Source organism: Protopterus annectens, chromosome 11.part0, assembly GCF_019279795.1.
Source record: "Protopterus annectens isolate FY-2018-M chromosome 11.part0, PAN1.0, whole genome shotgun sequence".
Classification (NCBI taxonomy): domain Eukaryota; kingdom Metazoa; phylum Chordata; order Ceratodontiformes; family Protopteridae; genus Protopterus; species Protopterus annectens.
Window position 1 is genome coordinate 772,619,701 of NC_056745.1, and position 27,365 is coordinate 772,647,065.

A 27,365-nucleotide genomic window follows, 5' to 3' on the forward strand; every position below is an offset into this window, starting at 1 on the left:
AAAGAGAAAGATAAATTTTGGAGAAGCATCTATGAAGATACTGTGGGACAAAGATGCCAAGTGGACAGAAGTAAACAAAAAGTTTCAATGTATAAAATATGAACAGCCACAGACATTGAAAGTTAAGAAAAGCCTCCAATTGGAAAACCTCAGGCCCAGATGCAATACAAACTTCTGTTTTAAAAGTATTAAAATCTGCATGAAGATTTAGTCACGAGGAAGAACTATTTATATGCATACCCTGAACAGACACCAACCTGGCTAACAGGAAAAGCAATGCTCTTGAGTGAGCCTGAAGGCTACCCTAAAAGTTACATCCATAACTTGCCTTCTGACAACTATACAACTGAATTGACTCAGTCTAGTCATTTAGAACAAAATGACAGCAATAGAACAAGTCATATGGAACAATGGACTACAAAAAGCATTTCATAGTATCCCACATTCATGGATATAAAAAAGTGCTTAAACAACCCTATACGGAGACTACATCAATGACCAGTTAACACTGGCAGACCACTGTCGTTGAGCCATGGACAAATTATTCCAGGAATAAAAATTCAAAGGGGGGCATTCCAGAGAAAAATACAAACTGGGATATTTCAGGACAACTGAAACCACTGCTATTATGCCTTGCCCTTAACCCATTAAACTTTATAACTGCCTAGGCCATGGCTATAATTTGGCTCCTACAGACTTGTTGATTTAAACGTAGCTCGGGTAAGGAACTGAAAGCACAACTGCAAGTTGTCAAAACCTTCAGTACAAGAACTGAAACTGCAACACCAAGAAAACAGTTTGGGACAAAAATGTAAATACAGAAAAACTTGAGCAAGAGTGTATAAATATTTGGGAATTTAAAACATGAACAAATGCTAATAAAACTTAGGAATACTTTAGAAAGATTTAAATCCTGAAATCAGCATAGACATCTAGGAACAAAAACCAAACTATAAAATTTGCCCTTCCTGTTAGAACTTAATTGAATGGCCCCAAAAACATGTTTGAAGATGCTTTATGCTCAAAATGGTTTATAAAAATATCGTGCACACCAAGAGTATATATTCCCTGTTCTGAAGGCAAGATGGGCCTCCTTGAAACTGATTACATTTATAGATCTCCAATCATGGGACTCCCCACATTGGCTAACCTTGCAAAACCCAAATGTAGTGAAAGCTTGAGAATAAATCCAAGATAATCTCTGCTTAGTCTAGACTAGTGTCAAGCAGGAATGGAAACCAAACCACAAGTAGATGAAAATTAGGCAATAACTGAATTTACTAAAAATTAAAGGTGAAGGACCAAATAAGAAATGTGGAAAATGCATATACTTCCAAGTGTAGACATTCTGCAAGTACCTCATGTATCAGGAACGAATGCAGGAATGGTTAAGCAAATTCAAACCAAGAGATGAAATGTTAATATTGGCAGCACAAGATAGTGGGCTACATGCACGGTTGCAAAGTCCATTGAATATATGGGAGAAACAAGACAAATGTAGGTCAACTAAAATGGAAATAGTTGCAGTTTCAGGTTGACATGCTAATGGCAGGACTGTATAATGAATGGCACAATGTGGCAAGACTGTTGCACTGGGGATTGTGCAAACATTATGGTACTGAAGTGGCTGAAAAACACTAGAAACAAGGCACAAAGCATCAGAAAATGGTTTTACATTACATGGCATCATCCATTACAGTTCGAGATGGATGCTAGAGAACCAGACAGTGGTACACGAAAAGAAATTTAGCACTGATCACTGAAATCACCACAGCCAATGACTAGTGTCTTGCACAGCAATGTGGAAGATACCCAGACAGTTCCAACAGTAGAACAGTCTTAAAGAGATTCTACAAACATATTTAGATATCAATACATGTAACTTCACATGATTTGTAAGAGTCATTGATGGGCACTGCGAAGAGCACTTTTGGCCGACAAACACTAATTTCACAAACTAATTGCAGTTTGACTTGATATATGGGTTCATTCCAGTCATGGTATTAGAAACTCAAAAGATCTGAAGAAAAAGGGACTATACACTTAAGATTTCTGAAGAAAGTTTTGAAGATACTCAGTTGTACACTCTTGCACTAAGACTGCACAAATCACAGGAACATGAGCACTTTAAACTATTTGGGTATCAAATTTCTGTGCATGATAAACACTGTTCTTTTGGCTTTTCCCAGTTAGGGGTTGCCACATCTGAACCCTGGTCAGCTAACTGGCAGTGGATTTATGGTGCCAAGTTGCCAGCCTAACACCCAACCTTCAAAGAAGGCACATCCATTCATGCACACACCTGCATTTATTTAGAAGTCACTCAACAGGGAGGACATGCAGACTCGCACAGAAGGCACTCCAGCAGAGAATCAAACGGGAGAACCTCTTGCCAATGCAACAATGCAACAATGCGACCCTGGCACTTTGGAAAGGGTAGTGAAAATTATTCCAGTTAAGGAAGAAGTGTCTAAAGGGATAGCTAGTGAATGGAATAAAATTGGGTAGAAAGATCTAGTTTAGTAAAAAATTGAGGGGCTGACAAAGTAATGCAGAAGGGGAATTCCAGAACAAAAGCAGCAACTGCAGAGCACCAAGAGAAAGTACTTGAACATGAGTTTATAAAGATTGCAATTAACTTAAGCACATTTAATGACAGGAAAGTTTCATAAATTTCCATTTGTGCTCTTAAACCTTGCTGTAACTAAGCAGTTCAAGTAATAGGTAAGCTAGGAGAGAACACTGATCTGCAGGCTATATATCACATGGAAGTCTGAATGGAAGACACAGAACACTTAGTTTTACAAGGGAAGCAACAGCATCTTTGAAGAAAGCTGTGGTGGCTGTACTACATGAAGAATAAAAGTCAGACCCAGCATAATTTAAAATTTTGAATGACAACTAGAGATAATACAGCTGTTTGTACATAGGTCTTAAGACAAAACATTCAGATTAAGCTGGGATTTTGAGTAAGGCAATTAACATTTGCATTCCTCACTACAGTACTGCCTCAAGCCTTCATATATCCGAAGAGGTTGAGACCAGGGATGTCCTCTTTCCCCTTTGTAAGTAGGCAAGTGGCCCAGAAACAATACAACTGAGACAAGTTGGCTTTATTTGCAGCTAGAATCAAAAAATTACATCTTGGGCCTGTACAACTTATATGGCAAAAGGACTTGGGGCTACATCCTTTTTATGTATCCACTAAATCTTACCCATACTGTAACAGTATTTAGGAGTATGGATGGAAAAGGCCATTATGGCAAGCAAATCATGTGGTCTAAAAGAATGCAAAAAATTGAGAAACTGGAAGCTCTGATAAGAAACTTTATATGCAGACAAAGCATATTTTTCAACCACAGGAGTTTGACATTGAGTTGAAGGAATCTGGGAGGGGAATAAAATACTTAATTTGAAGGCATTTTAAACCTACTCCGTATAAGCTCACAAGCAGATGATTCAAACTGGAAAGGATAATGCAGGGTGTTCAATGAAAATTTTGAAGCAGATCAAGCTATAACCATCCAGCTTACATTCATAAAGTTGCAAAATGTATTCCAAAAACTAATCCAACATTGGGAATAAAGAATCAGAAAGGATGACCATAAGCAGTGGTACAGAAACAGGCAAGAGGGAGCAGGAGTTCAATGGAAGAAACTGGCCAATTGGGAGCACATAAGAGGGGGAAAGGTAATGTTCTGGGATGAGAACAAAAGGAAGTCTGGACTGCAGGTTAGACTGCCTTCCTGACGAGGGACTGATGGAGGATAACCAAAGAGGCAGTGATAGGGTAGACTTCATACCAACACAGCTGGTCACTTCAGTTTCTGTTTTAGATTAAATGCAATCTTACCTGATTTTATGCATTGTTTTTATGCCCCAATTTAGTTTGGAAAATTGATTTACAAGGGAAAGAACAGTGAGGATAGTACAAGTTTGATTTCTGCACAGGTTTTTATATCCAAAGCAGACTTCATTCATCTGTCAGAGTAAAGGTTCTTTGGAATTGTAATATGGGGAAGCAACTGGGAGGAATTTCTGCTGAGTGTAATGGAGTCAGAAGATTTAAAAGTCCACTACATAATATTCTGACAAGGATACTAAGAGAGAATTGCTGTAACTTAACTTTTTAATCTGGACAGGATCTGAACTGCCTTAACATATAGCAAGGTCTTTGCAGCCATAAAGCAGTTACTAAAAAAAATGAAATCAAAATCCAAGTTATTTGAAGTGTTGAACACTAGCATATTAAACTGGGAGAATCTTTAGAAAAGGAAACTATTTACATGCAAGTGGGATGGCGGATACATTAACAATGTTCTGGATATAGGAGGTTTAAAGGAAGGCAGAAACTGAGCAGGTTAATTTGGACAGACATAAGAGCTACACAGTGGTGCTTACTCCAGTAAGCCAAATTTGCAATATGCTCCGTTATACCTACAAAACTTTTTTACAATGTTGCTGGCAAGTTGTGCTTATAGCATTAACTTTGGGGGTTATGAGCTTATATTTACTAACCATCTGCTTCAACCTGACTGTAAAAAAAAAAGATGGAAAGCAAATAGTACACCATCTAGAACCTCTACTCACTTATTTGGGGGAAGCAAGCATTTTAAAAGATCCTCAAAACCCAATGCTCATGGTCTGCTGACACTACGCACAGTGACAGTTTAGAACAAACCTCTGGCAGAAAACAAATTAGGAAGCCATCTTTGGCATCCAAGGTACTTCAGAATGCAGTAAATCATTTAAGCCCATGTAGCAGGCAGCAGCTCTGAAAGATTAATGTACCTAAAGTCTAAACTAAAATCTGGCCTCTGGAAAGGCAGCAGGAGAGTTCAGTTATCCAAATTGAGGATTGGTTCTTGCCAGCTTGCAAAGAGGCTTCTCTAAGTAAAGCAGTGCCCCTTAAACAGATTTCTGGTTCTTGACCCAACACCATGTCTACCAGAACTCAGTTATTCTTCCTATTAAAATCTGGCTGCAATACTAAGCCAAGGGCCTTAATTCTAGCTTCACAGCCTCCCTAAACATTTGTAAGGCTAATACATCTAGCCCCAGTTTTGACTTTGCATCTGTGTTAAACCAGACTACAGTTCTCAGAGAATGATAAAAACCCCTTTGAAGACTTGTGGCAATGACAAGACTCAACTTCAATTTATCCTCAAATCTGAACTATGCATACACTCCCTTTATGCCTAAAGGTGGTCATAGTGTTAAGCATAATCAATTTACTTGCCCCTTTAAATTCTTGCAAATATTGCCTGGATCTCATGCAAAGCCAGTACGAAAACTACAAAGAGAACAGCAAAATGGAAATCTCCAAACACAGGAGACTGGTATTAAGACTAATACCAAAGGTGCACTTATGCTGCAGCTACCTGATCTTCCCTCAATGATGATAAAATGGATATACTGACAATATCCAGTGCTTGATCTTTTGGAGCCACTGAATGTAGCTTCTAAAATAGATCACCCAGGATAACCAGATGGAGACTTAAGGATAAACCACCTGTAGACAGTTCATAGGTTCATACTAGGCTATCTGCCCTAGGGCATTTATAAGCCTAGCCAGAGTATGTTTGGCTTTTGCCACCCATTTAAATTAATTTTGCTATGCCCTTTTTCAAGGTTAGTATACTGTGCCTCTAACAGTGACACAGAAGTGATACCCGGGGTAAACCTATGATCTCCCATCCACTCAAGATTCCTCTTGGAGTCAATGGGGGACTCTGCCTAACCTGGACTGGGATTTTATTCCATAGTGAAGGGAGCCTCTGGGTTGTGAATCTGTCCCTCCAGCATGTCCTATTTATTTCAGTGCTGAGGTTCAAGTCTCGAGCGTGTAGCTAGAGGAGATTTGGATTTTTTGAGGTGCAGCATGTCCCTTAATTCCGGGTTGGACATGGCCTTATACATCAGGCACAGGTCACCTCTGAGCAGGCAGTATGCCACTGAGTAGAGCTGGAGTTTCTTTAACCGGACAGCATATGGCATCTGTTTGAGCCCTTTGATCCTCTTGGTGAGGTACTTTTGGGGTCTTTCCAGTTGCTGCAGGTGTTTGGTAAGGTACATCCCAAAAGGGGCATTGTACTTTATTATGGGCCTGATGAGGGATGAGTAGAGAGGCACGATGACCTCCCCTAATCTAGATGCGAATCCCTTCATGATTAGGTGGGCTATATAAAATGTTTTTCTAACCACTTTGGCCACGTGGTTGTCAAATGAGAGATTGCTATCAACTTGGGTCCCCAGGTCCCTAATGACTTCTGTACTTAATGGATTACCACCTATGTGGTAATTTGTGGGCACTTTGTTTTTGCCAAAGGGGATGACTATACACTTTTTGGCGTTTAGCTTGAGGCCATGGCTCTGGCACCAGTTGTCTGTTTCTATGAGGCCCTTTTGGAGGATGCTTGTCGGCTGGAGAGTAGATTATGGCGCCCAGTTTGCAGTCATCTGCGAACTTGGTCAGCCACAGTCCTTCCATGTTGGCCTGTACCTCTGAGAAATATATACCAAACAAGAGAGGTCCCAGGACCGAGCCTTGTGGGACACCACTTGTAACTGGTTTGGAGTCTGACATGGCTCCAGCAATTCTAACCATGTGGGTTCTGTCCTTGAGCCAGTTTGCAACCCATCTAGTGACATAGGGGTTTATATTTCAGCTGGTGAGCTTCTCTATAATGCCTGAGTGGGGTATTGTATTGAAGGCTTTTGCGAGGTCCAGATAGGCTATGTGGACCACCTTCCCTTCGTCAATGGCCTTGGTGACTGTTTCAAAGAAGTCAACCAGGTTTAAGAGGCAGGATCTGCCTTTAAAGCCAAACTGGGTAGGATCCAGTGTCTGTAGGTCCCCAATATGTTTGAGGTCCGTGATGATCCTTTCCATAGCTTTGCAGACCAAGCTAGTCAGGCTTATGGGGCGATAGTTTCCAGGGTCCGTTGAGGCACCACCTTTGTGGAGAGGGACCACTGTTGCTGTACGCCATTCTTTGGGTGCATATCCTGTAGTAAGGCTGAGATTGAACAGTAGTTTTATGTTTGGGTTTAGCTCTTCTTGGAGTTCACCTGGGACACAGTCTGGTCCCATTGCTGTGTTTTTTGCTTTGGAGAGGGCGGCTCCCACCTGAGCATCTGAGATGGGGGGGCAGCACTCTGCTGGGATCGATATTTGCCCTTTTGGTGGGGGAGGGGGAGTTTGCACTGAACCTGTCAGCTAGGATGTTGGCAATGTCTGTGGGATCAGTGTATTTGTCATTTTGGACCAATTCTGAGCATATCTGGGAATTCCCACCCAGGTTCCTAACATAACTAAAGAAAGCCTTGTTATTATCTGTGTCCTGTGCAATTTTTCTCTCGAAGCTGGCCTTTGACGATTTTATGAGTGCCCTTAACTTTTTGCTAATACTGATCAGAGATAGTTTTGCTCTATCATGTAGTAGCTTCCTCCTATTGTATAGTAGTTTATGGCTGGGGGTCCACCAGACAGGTCATCTGCCTTTGGAGGATTGGGTCTTGGTTTTATTTGGGATTGCATGATCCATGCATTCCTGAAGGTGTTCATAGAATGCATTTATAAAGGATTCTGCAGTCTGGGCCGCATTTTCCACAGGCCCGGGGGCTTTGAAGGATTCCACCTCTGTTTTGTGGAGTGTGAAATTTGCTTTAGAGAAGTTTTTCACTGGTTTTCTGGGCAGGGGGTGGGGTCGGGATGTGAATATCCAGTGAGATCAGTTTATGGTCTGATCTTACCAGTGAGGGATATACTTCTGGTCTGGAGCATAGAGTCCCCATGTTGGTGATGATCAAGTCCAGTATGTTTTCCCCTCTTGTGGGAGTGGTAACAAGTTGTTCAATAGCATTTGAGTTTATGAATTCTAGGTACCTTTGGGCAAGGGTGTTGGAGCTAGAGTAATGCTCCCAATCTATGTTTGGGTAGTTGAAGTCGCCCAATATAATTGTGTTTGGAGAGACCTTGATATTTTCCAGTGTTCTCAGGAAGGCCAAGTGGGGTTCCTGGGTTTGGGAGGGTGGTCTGTAGCAGGCTATAAACTGGAAGGCAGTGTTACCCACCGTTAGTTGCACATGGATAGTCTCTGATGCTTCGTGCTTTGCCACCAACCTGGAGGTGTGGGTATCTTTGAATATCGATACTCCCCCTCTTGTGGTTCGGTCCAGGTTTTGGGGCCGAAAAGCATGGTACGAGGTATAACCTGGTAGTGCTGGGGTGCTCTCGTGAGTCCTGAACCAGGTTTCTGTTACTGCACAGATATCGATGTTCTCCATGCTAAGGAGAGTTTTGAGTGCGTGCATCTTGAGGTTTAGACTTCTAGCGTTGAGTAGCATTACTCTTAGTTTCTTATCCCTTGTGATACCTATGGAGGTGGGTTTGTCTTTTGAGCCTTGCCTAAAAAAGGCACTATGGGGGTAGCAAGAGCCTTTGCCAATATCCGAAAGCCCAGGGGTGACAGGTGCATGCCGTCCCTAGCAAAGCATCGTGGCTTGTCGTGCATATCATCCCAAGCTGACAGGCATTGGATCCCCTTTGAATGACACCAATACTTAAGCCAATTGTTGAAATTGATCATCTTGTCTTCATATTGTGGCATCATTCTTGGTGAGGGTAAGATACTACTCAAGGTCAGGGTCATACCAGCCTGGGCTCCATGCTCAGAGAGCTCCTCTACGTCTCTTTTCATGTAGTCCAGGGAGGCAAGTCTCAGGTCATTCACACCAGCATGGACAATGACTGAGTCATATTTGTACTTGCCTTGGAGTGACCTGAGTGCTTGTGTTATGTGGCGGATCCTAGCGCCAGACAGGCTGCTCACTGTGACCTTCTTGTTCAGCCTGGTGAGCGGGACGTCAGTGTGCCTGACGATAGAGTCACCTATTACAAGTTTATCAGGTGTGTTTAGCCTTAAGGGCTGTGACTGTTCGGCACACTGGCTTTGTGAGATGTGTTGCAAGTGTTTTGTTTTGGGGTAGCGGTTGCTTGGGTGTCTGCTTTGGAGGTCTCTGCTGCTTAGGCAGATCTTTAGAGCCTCCGAGTATGTTTTTGTGTGATTATGTGTTTGGTTTGCTGTCGTGGTAGGTCTATGTGAGACTGGAATTGTAGTGAGTGTGGTTTCCTCCTCCTGACTGGTTATGCCAGTACTGAGTTGAGAGAGCTTAGCCTCCAGTTTGGCTATATGGTTGCATCTCTCATGTGTTGGAATTTGTTGGGAGGAGGAGAGGGTTGTCTGTGTACATGAGGCAGTTGTAACATTGCCTCAAGATTCCCATATTCACCAGCTGGACCGGAGAGGAGATTGACAACCGACCTTTGGACATGCTAGAATAATATTGGGAATTCCTTTATAATTGAAAACAAGGGCCAATGGGGAGCGAGGGTGTAGTGCTTTTAATTTTTAGTGCTGACTTATAATTGCTTTAATGAGCAAGTGCCAGGTAACAAGTGCAATGTGTTACAGTTAACTTAATGCAAAAACGACAAACAGTAACTTTCTTTCAAGCAAAGCAAGGAAATAAGTACAGTAAGCAATGTAGATATCACTAGGGATCCACAGAAGCGCTGAGAAGTCGTGTTTTAGGTGGAATTAGCGTTCCAGGGAAACAACAAGCATACAAACAAAGCTAGATTCAGCAGGCCTGGATCTAGTCTATGCTACAGCAAACAAGGTGTACCAATTTCAGTAAGATATAGTTCAAATATTCAGGCACTATAAACCTCTAACCAGAAATTCCCAGCTCAGAAGGGCAGAGTCCAGCCTCTCCTCCCACAAGAGTGCAGACCACGAACCTTCTTAATGTAAAATAACTGGCCTGAAGCCCAAGTGCTTAAACCAGAATTAATATACTTTTAGAATAACAGACACTGAGCCCTCAATCAGCAGTTCCCAACTTACAGGGATATAAGCTACCTGTTCTGCCACTACAGTGCAGACCACAAACCCTCTCAATGTAAAACTGGTCTGAAGCCCAAGTGTTTAAACTAAAAGGCTTAGAATGAGTTACATCAAGCAGTAATAAATACAATTGAGAACGTTTAAGATGACGCAAAAGCAAAATAAAGTAGGAAGAAACAAGTACAGTAAAAGCAGAAGATTTTTTTTTTTTTTTAGAAGTAGCAAAAGCACTAGTAAATACAATTCTCATGCAGTGCAAGCTGGCACACTTGAATATGTAGCAATATTAGTCCACACACAGTTTGAAAAAATGTAATTAAATTAAAAAGGACTAAAAGCAAGTGCAGAAAGGGTTTATTAGGAAGAAGGCGGTAAAGAGATGTCCTGGGGGAGTGTCTTAGATCAAATCTACAGTGGGGCGGGCACTGCAAAAGCCACCAAATTTAAACTACAACCAAGAATAGGGAGGGGGGGAGCAGTTTCAACACAGATGTAAGGAATGTGCAAATTATACAAAAATATATATACTGTTTTCTATAGATTTGCAGAGCAGTAAGACACAGATATCAAGCAGACAATTTAACTAATACAGAACACAGAAAATATACTCAGCTCTATAACTTGAAGATAGTTCTGTAAGGCTGTCTCAAACTAAGGTTCCAGTTTGAATACAGGTTGTTAATTAAAAGGAGACAGCACTAGCTAAATTATATCAGCTGAAAGACAAGGCAGGAAATGAGGGGGGTGGGGGAGCAGTTTCAACACAGATGTAAGGAATGTGCAAATTATAAAAACATATATACTGTTTTCTATAGATTTGCAGAGCAGTAAGACACAGATATCAAGCAGACAATTTAACTCTATAATACAGAACACAGAAAATATACTCAGCTCTAACTTGAAGATAGTTCTGTAAGGCTCTCAAACAGAGGTTCAACTTAAGGGACCCACTTAAACTTGTCAACTTTCCCCTCCAATCTCTACTTCACACTAAAAAGTTAGTTCTTGCCAGCTGCATTCTGCCACATGGTCCCACCATCTGCAAGCACCTTCTGGCTGAGTGGACCTGCTCTTAAAGTAGAGCATACAACTTGCCTACTCAGATTAAATGAATCCTCCCAAAGCTGCTTTCCAACTAAAGCCCAGATATAGTTTTGCCAACTTGAAAAGTTGGAGTCAAACATCCTTGTGCTCAAAGGATTATGAAACAAATCACATTAAAGCTGCCAGTCACATTGACAAGTCCACCACTGCAGACAGGTGTCAATGTAGAACCACCCTCCCTCAGCTATAACAGGACAGATTGACTGTCCTTGCAAGCCAGTAGCTGTTGGCAATGCAACACCCAGGAATCTGGGACAGCCTCCCAAGCATAAGGGTGGAAAGCCAAGTAACCCCCTCTCCCATTCCTCTACAGTGCAGATGGTCAAACTTCTGACCTTAAAGTTACTCAAAACCTAAATTTCAGACTACTCCAAAGATGGATCAGATGAAATTTCACTCCTACCCCAAGGACAATTGCCACCAGGAGCATTCTGGGTAAACTTGTGGCTCTTCCAGAAGTAGAGTGTGGAAATGTCAGTTGATAGTGTGGAAAAAAAACACTAGATATTCTGCCCATCTATTCACTGCTATCAGATTAACTTTAGGTCCAAAGAGTGGAACCACTGAATGCAGTGTTGAAATACCTTTAAGTTCTCCTGAAGTACAGGCACAACCAGATAAGGTGATAAAATGCAATACCAGTGCCTGGCTCCCTGGCCATACTATCAGTTATGGACAGCAGACAGATTACTTCAGACTATATGGTAATCAAGCCTCCATGGACTTTAACTGTTTTCTGGGTTGCTACATACCTTGTAACCTCGTTTTATAAAGTCTCTAGTCTGGATAGTTAAAGTTCAGAGCTGGAAGGGGCAAGAGTTATCAAGCCACAGATGCGCTTCTCAATTTGTCCACTGCATGTGACTAAAGGTTAGACTCAGAAATCCTTGATGGCTGTGACTACAATGGCCTCACCTGCAAGCCCCTTGCTGCAATGTGTCCCGAGTGGAACACAAAAAATCTTTGCATCTAGGATGGTATGAAGAGAAGTAGACATGGAGCACATACTAAGAAACTTGTCAGCCTGTAGACAGTTCTGGACCAAAGCAAAGAAATTGAGAGTTCAAACTACTCCTCTATCAGAGGATCAAAGGAGGCAATCGCAGGATATTTTGAGCAACCTTCTCCCTTACCGAGGTATGTGCTCAAAGTGGTAAGGATACTTTCAAAATTCCCATCCACACCAAATCAGTGCCCCAGGACCAGACTACATATGTTCAGGATGCAGTCTGTTCCAAAGCAGCCAGAATCAACTGCATCAATGTCAGATGGATCTGACAGACTCCAAGCAGTCAGTGCCAGAGGATCCATGCAGGAAGGAGTGATCAAGAACCAGTGGTTCAGGATGACAGACTAGACTGGTAAAGGAGCAAGAGTGTGAACACGAGTGCAGGGAGAAAAGGAAAGATCTAAACTACACACATGTAAAGAATGCACATCTTGCCCAGGATTACCTCCCTAATGCTATGACAGGAGCAGAGGATACCAAATGCTGCTTAGGCCAGTGTGTGGGCCACAAGTGATTGTAATCATGACTAAACTCTTGGCTCTGAGGTGGCTGTTTGGGTTAACTGTACTGGAATCTGAAAAAGACGGGGCTCTGCAGTTCTGAAAGTTGGGACATCAGTGCAGAAACCAAGGATCAAAACCTTAGTGGTGTCCAAGTCAGATTAAACGAATTGGCCAAAACACTTTAGTCTGAATTAAATTGTTTAAGGTCTTATTTGTCCTTGGTCAGACAATTCTCTAGTTTAAGCAGAAATGGGCCAAGGTCTTTAAGGGGCTTCTTCCATCTATCCAAAGACCTAGCCCCAAAGGGGTCAGAGGCCTCAATCCTTCTCTAGTGGTCAACTTGTTTTATTTGGAACCCTTAATACCTTTAGTTTTCCCCGCTGTCTTTACCACCATCAGCCAAAAGCAGCAAATGAGCGAGATTAGACATTTCAGGGCATTATGAGGGAACTAGCTTCAGAGCTAGGTCTAAAATGTTGGCTTCAGACTTCTCTACAAGCAGTGATGGGCAGAACACTGGACTGAAAATTCTAAAAACATTAAAGGCCAAATCACATTAGCATACAAGGAAGTTTCGGCAAATTTGTTGAAATACACTCAAGTTGGTCTTAATAAAGTCTGCATAACCCTCACCAAGCTATTGCAATTCAAATGCAGATGCCAGTTAGAAAGCCTATGACTACTGGGTGTCCACTTGACTGACCTACCAAGTCCTCAAGTGGGAGTTGGAGTACCATTTTACTGACTGAAATTGTCAGCAAGTGTAGTTTATATTTGTACAGTTTGTGACTAAACAAAATACTTAAATTTTGGTAGGTTACAATACTGAACCTGCATCTTCAAAACAGCTATGCATGCTTAAAACTGGCAAACCTTAAACATGTTCCTATTTAAGGACACTATTCACACCTGCTCAATTTTTCCATTAAGCTACAGTCAGGCAAGTCAAACCATTAGTGCCTACAGCAAGCACTCTACAGATCCACCTCTTTGCTCTAGCAGTACTATTTAACAAATCACCGGTCTTTAGTTTGATTGGTATTCTATTAGTGTTCCTTTAAGGATGTGCAAAACACGAACACCCCTTCCCTTCCTTCTGCTGGTAAGGGGCATAAGGTATGAATGTTACTCCAGAATTTATTGGGCAGTAGGCAAGGTATGAATGAAACTAGACAAGTCAAAATGCCACCTCACTACTGCCACACTAAGCCATGTGCAAAACACGAACACCCCTTCCCTTCCTTCTGCTGGTAAGGGGCATAAGGTATGAATGTTACTCCAGAATTTATTGGGCAGTAGGCAAGGTATGAATGAAACTAGACAAGTCAAAATGCCACCCAACTACTGCCACACTAAGCCACTCAACTGTACAACACACTTGGGTGGGTCACATCAAGGTACAAAGTAAACCTCCACCCTGCTGTAGCATCTTAAAGGTTCTAGCAGACAAACTCTCAACTGAAGGCAATATTAACCACTAGCATTTTTGCAAGGAGTAGTTTCCCACCGATACTTGGGTGGTGTGTTTTACCATTCTAGATAAAACCCTGCCCTGCAGTATAGTCTAATCGCTACAGAGCCTTTCAGGTTAAAGAAAGCCTGAATCCATACCCGAATCCAATCAGCAACTGGTTGATGGTCTGCATTCCAGTGTAGCTTCATACACTAGTTCAGTTTTCAACTTGACTAGTGCAAGATTTATCCAAGCCATCTCCCTTCTACAGCCAATGCACTACTTTCCAACACTAAACTATCCACAAAGCTTTCCAATCAATACTGAATCCCCTCCCCAAACTCTTCATAGCTGCCTCAAATCTCTGCACTTCATGAAATTCAATTACAGATTTTAGCTCAGTGGTATCTCACTGGTCAAACATCACATCTCATCACCCTTAGTTGCCTCCAAGGTACTAAGGATACAAATGTGGGCCTTAATCCCAAGTCTAATCAGATTTAGGACATTCTTAATTTCAGAACTTCCTCTCCCACTATGTTATCAAAATCCCAATACTGGAGCTCCCCTTCACAAGCCCATGTGCTCTCCAAACCCAGTTTAACAGCTTGGCTTGCTTATTTTCTTACCCTCACCATGATTTATGTTTACTGGGCTGTAGTTTACAAACTTTTCCAGACACTGGTAGGCAAAGGTGGTGCTGCTAATATCCATTTGATGTCAAGTCTTAACAGCTCATATAGAACCAGTATGAGCATTTAGTATGCAGGTCAGCAGCATTAAATAGCTCACCTGGTGCCTAGGACTATAGCTTTAGTCTTCAAGGTTCAAGCCATTACTACCAAACATCCAACTCACTTCAAAATTTAAGTTCCCGCTTTTAGGCAGCTGAATACTGCTCCCACATTCAATCTGGAAGCAGACCTTTTCACTCGCTTTCTAACGCAGTCTCTTAAGCTTCAATCTGTTTCGCCCTTCCTGTGCCACATTTAAAATCAGACATCCAATACTTACAGCTGGCATTTCTGCCTTACTTTGCGGCAAGCTAGTCTTGTTTCTACAGGCTCTCTTCTGGTACCATTAATCATAACACAAGGTCACTGCCAGTGGCACCACTCTACTTGGCTAGAATATGCAAATACCAGAACTTGGCATTACCAGCACACACTGAACAGTAACTACCATATGCACACTTGTATGTTAGAAAACAGCATTAAACCACTTTAGCAAGACAAATTTCAGTTAGCACTTAAATCTTTCCAGTGATTCTAATTTCAGAATGTTGGAAATTAGAACTTTGGTCAGACCAAGCCAGCATGTTGCATTTAGATGCAACTGCCACTCAATTCATTGTTCCAGTAGAAGTGACTAGGCACACCCTCATTCATAAAGCTTCTAATATGAATCTAAAAAGTATGCCCGGGATAGTTTAACATTTGAAAAGTACTGTACACAGCTTATAACACCCTACAAAATGTGTTACTATGATGGGGCACAAACTTTATGAATTCGATATTCCTACTGGCTTCTTCAGGGGTGTGTGATCAACTGCGCAATGAGAAAGGAAATTTTCCAAACAGAAAATCTGTATCAAGGTTTTATATAATGAAGTTTAAGGGAAAAAAAACAAAAAACAAAAAGAGTGCTTATTGTATTAAATTTGTTTTGCCCAAGTGGTTTAACAGTTTAACATACAAGTGTTTGTATGGCAGTTACTATTTGTTCAGTGTTTACTGGTAATGCCAAGTTCCTGACATTCAGAAAGTTTTTCTGTGAACATTGCAACCGGAGTACAGGTTTCCTTCAATAATTTAACTGAACTTACACCAGAGGGAGCTTAACTTTACTGATACAGAAAAAAGCCAAAAGGATGGATCATAACAGCTGTCACACCCAGAGGGCATGTTTCAAGGGAGCCAACATGATAGAATTCCATACGCCTAGCCTTTAAGGAATACTTTCGTATGTGTAAATATCCAAATGGGACATTGCCTGAAACAAGACAGGTCAATAATAGACCAAGTAACATTTCAAATAAGAGGCTTCAACCCACCTGTTAAGTGGCATTTCCCTGGAAAAGGAGCTAACATAACTTAGATGCAAAATTAGCATTACTTAACTACAGACTATGCCTTTAGAATTACTAAACTGAAAAATTGTTCCTAAAGACTTGAATGTGATTGACAGGTTTAACTGCCAATTAACCATTCCACAAAGAACTTAGTTTTTCAATAAGCATGGCATTGAATATATGGAGCTGATAATCCGGGACAATGAAAAAGTGATTGAGACATTAGGGAAGTTAATGATCTCAACTATTCAAATATGAACATATGAGCTTAAGAGCATTGAGGAAAAAATGAAGATACAGAGGGACAAATTACAGGGATAATACACATACTCAGAGGCTCCAAATAAAAAATCTACCCAAGCAGCAGAGACCTCCAAAGCAGACACCCAAGCAACCACTACCACAAAACAAAACACGTGCAACACATAGCTCACAAAGCCAGTGTGCCGAACAGTCACAGCCCTCAAGGCTAAACACACCTGATACACTTGTAATAGGTGACCATCGTCAGGCACACTGACGTCCCGCTCACCAAGCTGAAGGACACTGTAAGCTGCCTGTCGGCAGCTAGGATCTGCCACAACACAAGCACTCCGGTCACACCAAGGCAAGTACAAATAGGACTCTGTCATTGTCCATGCTGGTGTGAATGACCTGAAACATACCTCCCTGGACTACATGGAGACAGGAGCTCTGAGCATGTAGCCCAGGCCCTGACCTTGAGTAGCATCTTACCCTCACCAAGAATGATGCCACAATAAGAAGACATGATCAATTTCAACAACTGGCTTAAGTATTGGTGCCATTCAAAGGAGACCCAATGCCTGTGAGCCTGGGATGACATGCTCAACAAGCCATGATGCTTCACTAGGGATGGCTTGCACCTGTCACCCCTGGGCTTTCGGATATTGGCAAAGGCTCTTGCTACCCCCATAGTGCCTTTTTTAGGCAAGGCTCAAGACCAACCCACCTCCATAGGCATCACAAGGGATAAGAAACTAAGTAATGCTACTCAACGCCAGAAGTCTAAACCTCAAGATGCACGCACTCTAAACTCTCCTTAGAATGGAGAGCATCAATATCTGTGCAGTAGCAGAAATCTGGTTCAAGGCTCCTGAGCACCCCAGCACTACCAGGTTATACCTCATACCATGCTTTTTGGCCCCAAAACTTGGACCGAACCACAAAAGGAGGGGAGTATCAATATTCAAAGTTACTCACACCTCCAGGTTGGTGGCACAGCACGAAGCAGAGACTATCCATGTGCAACTAACAGTAGGTAAAACTGCCTTCCAGTTTATAGCCTGCTACAGACCACCCTCCCAAACCCAGTAACCCCACTTGGCCTTCCTGAGAACACTGGAAAATACGAAGGTCTCCAAACATTATATTGGGCGACTTCAACTACCCAGACTGGAAGCATTACTCTAGCTCCAACACCCTAGCCCAAAGGTTCCTAGAATTTATAAGCTCAAAATGCTATGGAATAACTTACCACTCCCACAAGAGAGGGAAAACATACTGGACCTGATAAATCACCAACATGGGGACTCTATGCTCCAGACCAGAAGTGTATCCCTCATTGGTAAGATCAGACCATAAACTAATCTCACTGGATATTCACATCCTGACTCCACCACCTGCCCTAAAAACCAGTGAAAAGCTTCTCTAAAGCAAGTTTCACACTCCTCAGAGGTGGAATCCTTCAAAGCCCCAGGGCCTGTGGAAAATACAGCCCAGACCGCAGAATCCTTTATAAACGCAATCTATGAACACCTTCAGGAATCCATGGATCATGCAATCCCAAATAAAACCAAGACCCAATCCTCCAAAGGCAGACATCCTGTCTTGTGGACCCCAGCCAACAAACTATACAATAGAAGGAAGCTACTACACGAGAGCAAAATCCCAAAAAGGGAAGGCATCTCTTCAGTATTAGAAAAAAACTACAGGCACTCAAAATAGTCTAAGGCCAGCTTAGAGAAAAATTGCACAGGACACCAAGGATAATCACAAGGCTTTCTTTAGTTGTTAGGAACCTGGGTGGGAATTCAGATATGCTCAGAATTTGTCCAAAATGAAAAAAATACACCGAACCCACAGACATAGCCAACATCCTAGCTGACCGGTTCAGCGCAAACTCTCCCCCCCCAGACCAAAAGGGCAAATATCTATCCCAGCAGAGTGCTGCCCCCCTGACATCTCAGATGCTCAGGTAAGAGCTGCCCTCTCCAAAGCAAAAAACACAGCATCAATGGGATCAGACAGTGTCCCGGGCTGAGTCCTACATGAACTCCAAGAAGAGCTAAACCCAAACCTAAAAATACCTGTTCAATCTCAGCCTTACTACAGGATATGTACCCAAAGAGTGGTGTACAGCAACAGTGGTCCCTCTCCACAAAGGTGGTGCCTCAATGGATCCTGGAAACTATCACCCCATAAGCCTGACTAGCTTGGTCTGCAAAGCTATGGAAAGGATCAGGACCTCAAATATATTGGGGACCTACAAACACTGAATCCTACCCAGTTCAGCTTTAAGGGCAGATCATGCCTCTTAAACCTGGTTGATTTCTCTGAAACAGTCACCAAGGCCATTGACGAGGGGAAGGTGGTCCACACAGCCTACCTGGACCTCGCAGAAGCCTTTGATACAATACCCCACTCAGGCATTATAGATAAGCTCACCAGCTTAAATAAACCCCTATGTCACTAGATGGGTTGCAAACTGGCGCAAGGACAGAACCCACATGGTTAGAATTGCTGGAGCCATGTCAGACTCCAAACCAGTTACAAGTGGCGTCCCACAAGGCTCAGTCCTGGGACCTCTCGTTCGGTATATATTTCAGAGGTACAGGCCAACACGGAAGGACTGTGGCTGACCAAGTTTGCAGATGACTGCAAACTGGGTGCCTTAACAGACTCTCCAGCCGACAAGCATCCTCCAAAAGGGCCTCAGAAAGACAACTAGTGCCAGAGCTATGGCCTCAAGCTAAACGCCAAAAAGTGTATGGTCATCCCCTTTGGCAAAAACAAAGTGCCCACAAATTACCACATAGGTGGTAATCCATTAAGTACAGAAGTAATTAGGGACCCAAGTTGATAGCAATCTCTCATTTGACAACCACGTGGCCAAAGTGGTTAGAAAAACACTTTATATAGCCAACCAATCATGAAAGGATTCACATCTAGATAAAGGGAGGTAATTGTGCCTCTTTAATCATCCCTCAGGCCCATAATTGAGTACAACGCCCCTTTTGGGATGTACCTTACCAGACACCTGCAGCAACTGGAAAGACCCCAAAACTACCTCACCAAGAGGATCAAAGGGCTCCGATGCCATATGCTGCCTGGTTAAACAAACTCTACTCAGTGGCATACCACCTGTTCAGAGGCGATCTGTGCCTGACGTATAAAGCCATGTCCAACCTGGAATTAATGGACATACTGCACCTCAGAAAATCCAAATCCCATCAAGCTACGCGCGCTCGAGAGACTTTAACCTCAGCACTGAAATAAATAGGACATGCTGGAGGGACAGATTCGTAATCCAGAGGCTCCCTTCACTCTAGAATAAAATCCCAGTCCAGGTTAGGCAGAGTCCCTCATTGACTCTCAAGAGGAATCTTGAGTGATGGGAGATGGGAGATCGCTCGAGAGACTTGAACCTCAGCACTGAAATAAATAGGACATGCTGGAGGGACAGATTCGTAATCCAGATGCTCCCTTCACTCTGGAATAAAATCCCAGTCCAGGTTAGGCAGAGTCCCTCTGACTCTCTTCAAGAGGAATCTTGATGAGTGGATGGGAGATCATAGGTTTACCCCAGGCATCACTTCTGTGTCACTGTTAGAGGCACAGTATACTAACCTCAAAAAAGGGTGTAGCAAAATTAATTTAAAATGGGTGGCGAAAGCCAAACTCTGGCTAGGCTTATAAATGCCCTAGGGCAGACAGCCTAGTATGAAACCTATACTGCTGACCACTTACAAAGAGGAAGTTCTCATTTAGTAGCATCTCTAACAATGAAGTTTTTGACAGGGAAGAATTTCCCTAACTCTGACAATCTGAACATCTGAGGAACAAGAGATCAAACTAATGTAACAACCAGTGGAATATAAACCCCTCCAGAATGGTGGATAATAGAAGATTGAACCAGATGGGGGAGGTCCAGGAACAGGAAAAATGGAGTCTAATGGCAGACTCGTTCAACCACCTTTTATTATTGTCACCAAGGAAAGTACTTTGTATAAATTCTCTGTTAACATGAATTGCTGTGAACAGTTTGTGAAAAGGTAGCAGTTCCTTGAATATAGCCAATATTCTAATTTAAAATGTACAAGAAAATTACATCCGTGTTTCAAGGAATGAAAGTCAACACGAACCCACTGCATACTAGTACTTGTAACCCCCCCTCCCCCAGGTACATCCAGACTCAAGTTTTTGAAAGATTAGGTTAATTGCATATTCATACCCTTGGAGAAGGGAGAGATGTTATGTTCGGAGAAACTGAGAAGAATGATTAGGATCATGAAGCCTGATAAATGAAGTGGGCTTATAAATTAATGATCTAGAAAGATCCAAACAATTCTTTACAGGGGGACATATGAAAAGTTGTCTTAACCAGTTACACTGGGCCTATAGACTTGTGATTTGGAATTTTAGGTTTAATATCCTATTGATCACACCTCACCCCTTTGATCCCAGTGATGTTTGGGTTACCTAAATTACACATTTGTTTCAACCAACAATGAAAACTATAGTGCATGCAAGGGGTTCAATAAACCAACACATCAAAAATTGTATTAAGAACTCTTGTAAAGGATGAATATATTTAAGGACTCCTGGGAGTTTGAGAAGAATTAATGTTCCATTGAGAAAATGATACAACAGTTTATGTAAAAAAGCCTGTACATTGTCATCCCCCCCCCCATCATACAGTTAAATGGTTATGAATTTTTGGGTAAAGTTTCCTACATTGAGATAAATTTGTAGGAACATTGATACATTGTTAGAATGAATATTTTCTACAAAAAGTGGCAAAGGGTTCATGTGGGGGGTTATATAAGACAACATGCTCCAATAGAAGAAGCTTAATCACTATTCTAAACAGTTTCTGGATATATTTATACTTTGGGTTGCATAGAGTGCAGATTTAAGTCCTTTTCATCCTCTTCACATAGGTAATCAAATTAGATGCATTAGATACATTTGAGATGTACAGTAAAGAAATGTAGTTTCCGCCACTACAAGTGCTCATACCTTTAAATAGAAGAGCCATCATTAAAAGCCAATTTTATAAGTACAGCAAGGGAGATTGAGCACATGAATCCTTTTTGGACGAATGTGATGTTTTGGAGAGGCTACCCCCTTAGAATGATTAGGAGAAGTTAAGAGGGAGTCTTCAAGCCCATTCTGAATGATGGGCTGATCAAAATCCTCACCCTCCACTATTTGTTCTGAGGGGGGGTTCCAAATGTAGTAGATTTTAACTGGAAGAGAATTATGGTTAATACCTTTGAATTTAAGGGTGCCTTTGTCAGACTTCTGTAGTGAATTATAGTAAAACATTGGGGGATTTTCAATGACAGGAGGAATTGTGGGACAAAAGCCTATTTATAAGAAAGGGAAAAACTTGAGATTTTTGAACACAAGGACGTCAGATGGAGGGTCTGATGAAGTGGGTTTTGCTCATACTGCAAGTTTATTTTGGAAGGTAAAAACTCAGTTGTATATTGCGATTTGTTCCTCATGCGCTTGTTTTATACAGGGAAAAAAAAAATAAGAGTTTGAGCATTTAAGGAATATAAAAAGGAAGCCAATGCACCAACTACATATCTTAGAATATCCAGGGCATGTTCATTAAAAGCTTTATGCATGAGACAGGGGCATGGTCACTTACTTGGAAGAGATTTTGCAATTGCAGCTAAATGCAACATGCTGTCCCACTCTGAATAAGTTACTACGCAGCTGCTGCACACATCCTCCGGGGGGGGGACAGCAGCTGCTGCACACATCCAGGGGCAGGGGGGGCAGCAGCTGCTGCACACATCCGGGGGGGCAGCAGCTGCTGCACACATCCGGGGGCAGCAGCTGCTGCACACACCCGGGGGCAGGGGGGGCAGCAGCTGCTGCACACACCCGGGGGCAGCAGCTGCTGCACACATCCGGGGGCAGCAGCTGCTGCACACATCCGGGGGCAGCAGCTGCTGCACACATCCGGGGGCAGGGGGGGCAGCAGCTGCTGCACACATCCGGGGGCAGGGGGGGCAGCAGCTGCTGCACACATCCGGGGGCAGCAGCTGCTGCACATCCAGGGGGACAGCAGCTGCTGCACACATCCGGGGGCAGCAGCTGCTGCACACATCCGGGGGCAGCAGCTGCTGCACACATCCGGGGCAGCAGCTGCTGCACATCCGGGGCAGCAGCTGCTGCACACATCCGGGGACAGCAGCTGCTGCACATCCGGGGCAGCAGCTGCTGCACATCCGGGGGCAGCAGCTGCTGCACACATCCGGGGGCAGCAGCTGCTGCACACATCCGGGGGCAGCAGCTGCTGCACACATCCGGGGGCAGCAGCTGCTGCACACATCCGGGGCAGCAGCTGCTGCACACATCCGGGGACAGCAGCTGCTGCACATCCGGGGCAGCAGCTGCTGCACACATCCGGGGCAGCAGCTGCTGCACACATCCGGGGCAGCAGCTGCTGCACATCCGGGGGACAGCAGCTGCTGCACACATCCGGGGGCAGGGGGGGCAGCAGCTGCTGCACACATCCGGGGGCAGCAGCTGCTGCACACATCCGGGGGCAGCAGCTGCTGCACATCGGGGGCAGCAGCTGCTGCACACATCGGGGACAGCAGCTGCTGCACATCCGGGGGCAGCAGCTGCTGCACACATCCGGGGGCAGCAGCTGCTGCACACATCCGGGGGCAGCAGCTGCTGCACACATCCGGGGGCAGCAGCTGCTGCACACATCCGGGGGGGCAGCTGCTGCACACATCCGGGGGGGACAGCAGCTGCTGCACACATCTGGGGGGGACAGCAGCTGCTGCACACATCTGGGGGGGACAGCAGCTGCTGCACACATTATATTGCAACTCACAACAATAACTGTTTCTATGATGGGGCAAACCTTATGGAATTCTGTATACCTACTGGCTTCTTCAGGAAGTGTGTTCAGCTGTTCACTGAATGGAAAATGTATTTTAATAAAGGCAGAAAAACCCCAGGAACTTCTGAAGTTTAAGGAACAAAAGCACTAATTGAACTTTTTTGCCCACCTAAAACGGGTTTATTAAATGCTGTTTGTCAACATACAAGTACATTCATATGGCAGTTATTCGTTTAGTGTGTACTGGTATTGCCTAGTTCCTGGTGTGTTTGAAGTTTTTCAAAATAAGAGGGCCCCATCAGTTCCCTCCAAAGGAGCCTTCCCCTGCCAAACCCTACCATAGTCCACCTTCAATTACCTCCCCTTTTATCAAGTTAAAAACTCAGCTTCCCAAGACAACTCCATATTCAATGGATGTGTAGTCTACACAACCACACTACTACACCCATCCCTAGAGTACAAATTTCTCCACAAGCAAAACCCTCCCCTCATACTATTCCACTTAGAGAAGTCTAAAAGTGAAATACTACTCATCTACACCAATGAATCCATCCAATTCATATATCACCTACCATTAACTTGTACTTTTAATAGACATTGTTGCAACCCACTTTCATCTCAAAGGTGGTGGAAACTGTCCACAAGAGTCTTCAGACTCCCAAACCTTCCACAAGGCACCAGAAGTTACCAAGACCTGCAGAAGCCATGAAAAATGAACTTGGACCCATGCCCTCAATACCTCAAGTAGAGTCAACACCAAAGATGGGGATAATCCAAAGCACTTAAGTACTTTCAGTAGCTACAGCATAATCACAGCACAAGCCAAAAAAATAAGCCTCCAGTTGTACAGGAATAGTAACTTGCTAAAAAACAAGTCACTAAATTGCACTGCTCATTTTAAATGAGTTTTGAATAGGTATGGACCTTGCAAACATTATACATTCACTTATCTACCCACACAAACATTACAACTCCTGCAAGTCCTGCCACCTTAGACCTTATTCCTCCCTTGCATGTTGTCCCACAATTCCAGTTTTCCTACATAGTTTGCCCCTACACTTTCCTAAAGGTCTCAATTCCAGTTTTATCTATTACTATATTCACTACTTCCAGTATTTAAATATTTTGATTTCCACTTTCTAGTAATTGCTTTGGCAGCCATTAGACAAAGCCTTACCATGTCTTAGCAGTTCCAATTGTTTCCTATCCAAGAAAATCATATCACTCTGCCCACCCAGCATCTCCAACCATGCATCTTGCAGGGAATCTTTCAAATCTGCCAACTCCACACTCCCACAAAACATTCCCAATCACCTCTTTCTTAACCTTGACACCTCCATTTGCCTGCCCAAGGAAGAGTTCTCTTGAGAACACCATGAGTACACAAATATTTACATAATATCACCAAGCAAAAACCTTATGTCTTCTAGATTTTGTTGCATATCTGGGAGACATACATATCCTCCCATTGTTTCTTTGGGAAGCATAGTCTCTTAATCCCTCAAATTGCTGACTTTTGGATAAGGTGGTGAATTACAGTAATTAGAATTAAACTTAATTCACATTTTCTTAAAGTCTTAAAGCGTCTTTAATCTCTGGAGTTGTACCAAGATTCTGTTGAGAGCTATGAACAGGGGTATTTTCTTCCCTTTCAAGTCCTTGCTTAAAATAAAGGGACTTAAAAAATCATGGTGCACTAGTAAGAGCCATTGCAAGGAAAATCTCAATTTTAACTACTTTGTAGTTAAATACAATTCTACATAGAAAAGCTACATAGAGAAAGTTTAATGCAGTTTGCCATTTTGTCCAGCATATTTACAGCGGAAGTTAGGACGTACCTTTGAAGATGAGTAGCGTTATAAAGTTAATACTAAGCGGCTTTATCTTTCTACAATTTTCGGGGGACAAAATGGATATCTTTTCTATACTTTGATAGGCACAATATAGGGTTACCACCTGTCCCACTATACGAGGGACAGTCCCTCTATGGGCAATTGTGTTCTGACAAAAAGAATGTAAAATTGCAAGTGTCCTGAGATTTTAGGACAAAATTCCCTATATTTTATGCAACAGTTGCATAAGACAGTTCTGTATGTAATATACCTAAACATTATAAGAAACTGAAAAAAGTAAAATGCTACAAGAAAAAACTTATTTAGGCAAAAAAGTTTAAATTCTATCCTTTGTACTGTCCGTGGGGATGTGTCGACCTGTAAAATCCGATGTTTGTACCAAAAATGTCCCACTTTGGCCATTTGAAAAGGTGGCAACCCTAAATAACTACATGGACAGTTAACTTCACACCAAAACCAGAGACCAGCACTAGGAAGAAAACCAGAACATTACAACCCCCCCCCCCCCCGTATTACTTTCATAGGTCAAAACATTTCCAGCCAATTATACACCTGTTGATGTATTCAGAATTAACAAAGTGTACGTATTAGCCCACCCAAAAAGGCATCTTACAGATTACTCATACAAAGCACTTCACACAACAGCACAAGTACTTATGTACCACTTCATTACAACGGCCTTGGGTAAGACTGACGTGCAGTACATCCTGACGTTGGGTGACGGCATAAAGTTAACGCTACATAATGAATTCAGAATTAACGAAGCAAATAAACCAAAATCAAACCAATCTTACCTTCTTCTTCTCAATGTTGCGAATCTTATGTTTCAGACAGATAAGTCCGTTCTCAATGTACGTCTCATACGCCTGAGAAAGGGAGGTGGCAGTGGATGAATGGACAGACTGCGGAGAGAATGCCGCTGGGCTCGACGCCGGGCTATGCTGCTTCTGTTTTGTCATTTTCCGACCCCTCTCTTTTTCTTCCTCTCCAGGGGGAGAAAGCCTGCGAAACTGGGAGAGCGAAAGTTGCACCATTGCAGATAGCTGATGTGACTAGAGAAAAAAAAAAGGCACAAGATAAACGTGCTAGGGAATTAAAGCTCCAGAAATAAATAGTCCCAACATTGTCAGGTGCAGGAGTGGCCAGTTAACTATACTGCACTTTAAGAACCCTATTCATTCACAACCTTTCAGACAGGCAGCAAAACCTTACCCAGTTAATACTGCTGAAAAAGTGCACTAGTCCCACCATACAGGCCCATTTCATAAGGTACATAACGGACACTGGAGAGTTCTAGAAAAATCCCGAATACACAAAAGTTTAAAGCGCAGTATCTCACAAAAAAAAAGTTAAGTAAATTCGGCAACAATGAACCACGACAGCAGCATACGTCGATAAATATATCCCAAACAACCCCCATTTCAAAGCAAAGTTTAATATCGTGTGGGGGAAATGCATTAGTCAGGGGTCAGCATCCTAGAGTAGAATACTAACGGCATCTTTTGCTTACCATGACACTTTCAAACGGTATTCTAGAGGATATCAGAACATTAAATCCCTTTATTATGACAAAATTACGCCACAACTACGTCTAAAGTCTAGCACATTTAGAGAGCACATCTCAGACGATGAACTGTATGCTGACAATTTAACGAAGCAATATATTTGACTAAACTGAGCCTGGCTACCTCTATCATTTTCAGCCTAAAACACCCACCGCTAGGTAAAAACCTAATACTCCTTTCTCGCTTTCCACGCCCCCAATACAGCTATTGCGAATAGGGCTAGCAGATAGTGAACACTAGTTGTCTCATTCCACCCTCTACATTGTTCCATAATGGTCCAGCAGAGCTCGTCACACCAACCTTTTTCACCTTCTGTCGCAGTGCTTAGAAGTTCGACCAACGTTGAAAATAGTCCAGACACACAGCTCCCTCCCATCAATTATAAAGTTTAAAAGGAATTGAAAGCGTTCACCTGATTCTTATTTATACCCCCCTCCGGCGACGAATAAGGGTTTGTTTGCTTTGTCACGCTAAAAAATGTGTGAGAAAGACTATCTCTGATTGGTGGGCAGTGATAAACCTTGGCTATTTTACCGCAAGAAAAACATAAAAGTGTAAATTTGCAGACTACACAAAATCAATGTTCAGGTCTAAAGTCAGTTGTAATTATTGTAACCCCATCTTGTAAATAGAGTGTCACACACTAAACAGTTGAAATTATGTTTGATTTTTTCCACGTCTCTTTTTTTCAACTGTAGATTCTTTTTCGTCTCTAAACTTTTTGTTTCGTTTTGTCTTCTTATCTTTTTTTCTTTTCCAGTGGGTACAGTTTCTTAGAAGCCTGT

The 27,365-nt window shown here is 42.7% G+C and overlaps 1 protein-coding gene across 1 annotated transcript in view; it reads right to left on the reverse strand.

The window, feature by feature from the left end:
- Window positions 1–26,893, reverse strand: part of CAPRIN2 (caprin family member 2) — a 1,868,571-nt gene extending 1,841,678 nt beyond the window's left edge. The window contains exons 1-2 of the mRNA XM_044087251.1: window positions 26,881–26,893; window positions 25,810–26,067 (exon numbers count right to left, since the gene is read on the reverse strand). Of these exons, the coding sequence (XP_043943186.1) occupies window positions 25,810–26,049 (240 nt within the window). The 5' untranslated portion in view covers window positions 26,050–26,067; window positions 26,881–26,893. The remainder of the gene's footprint in view (window positions 1–25,809; window positions 26,068–26,880) is intronic.
- Between the last annotated feature and the right edge of the window lie 472 nt (window positions 26,894–27,365).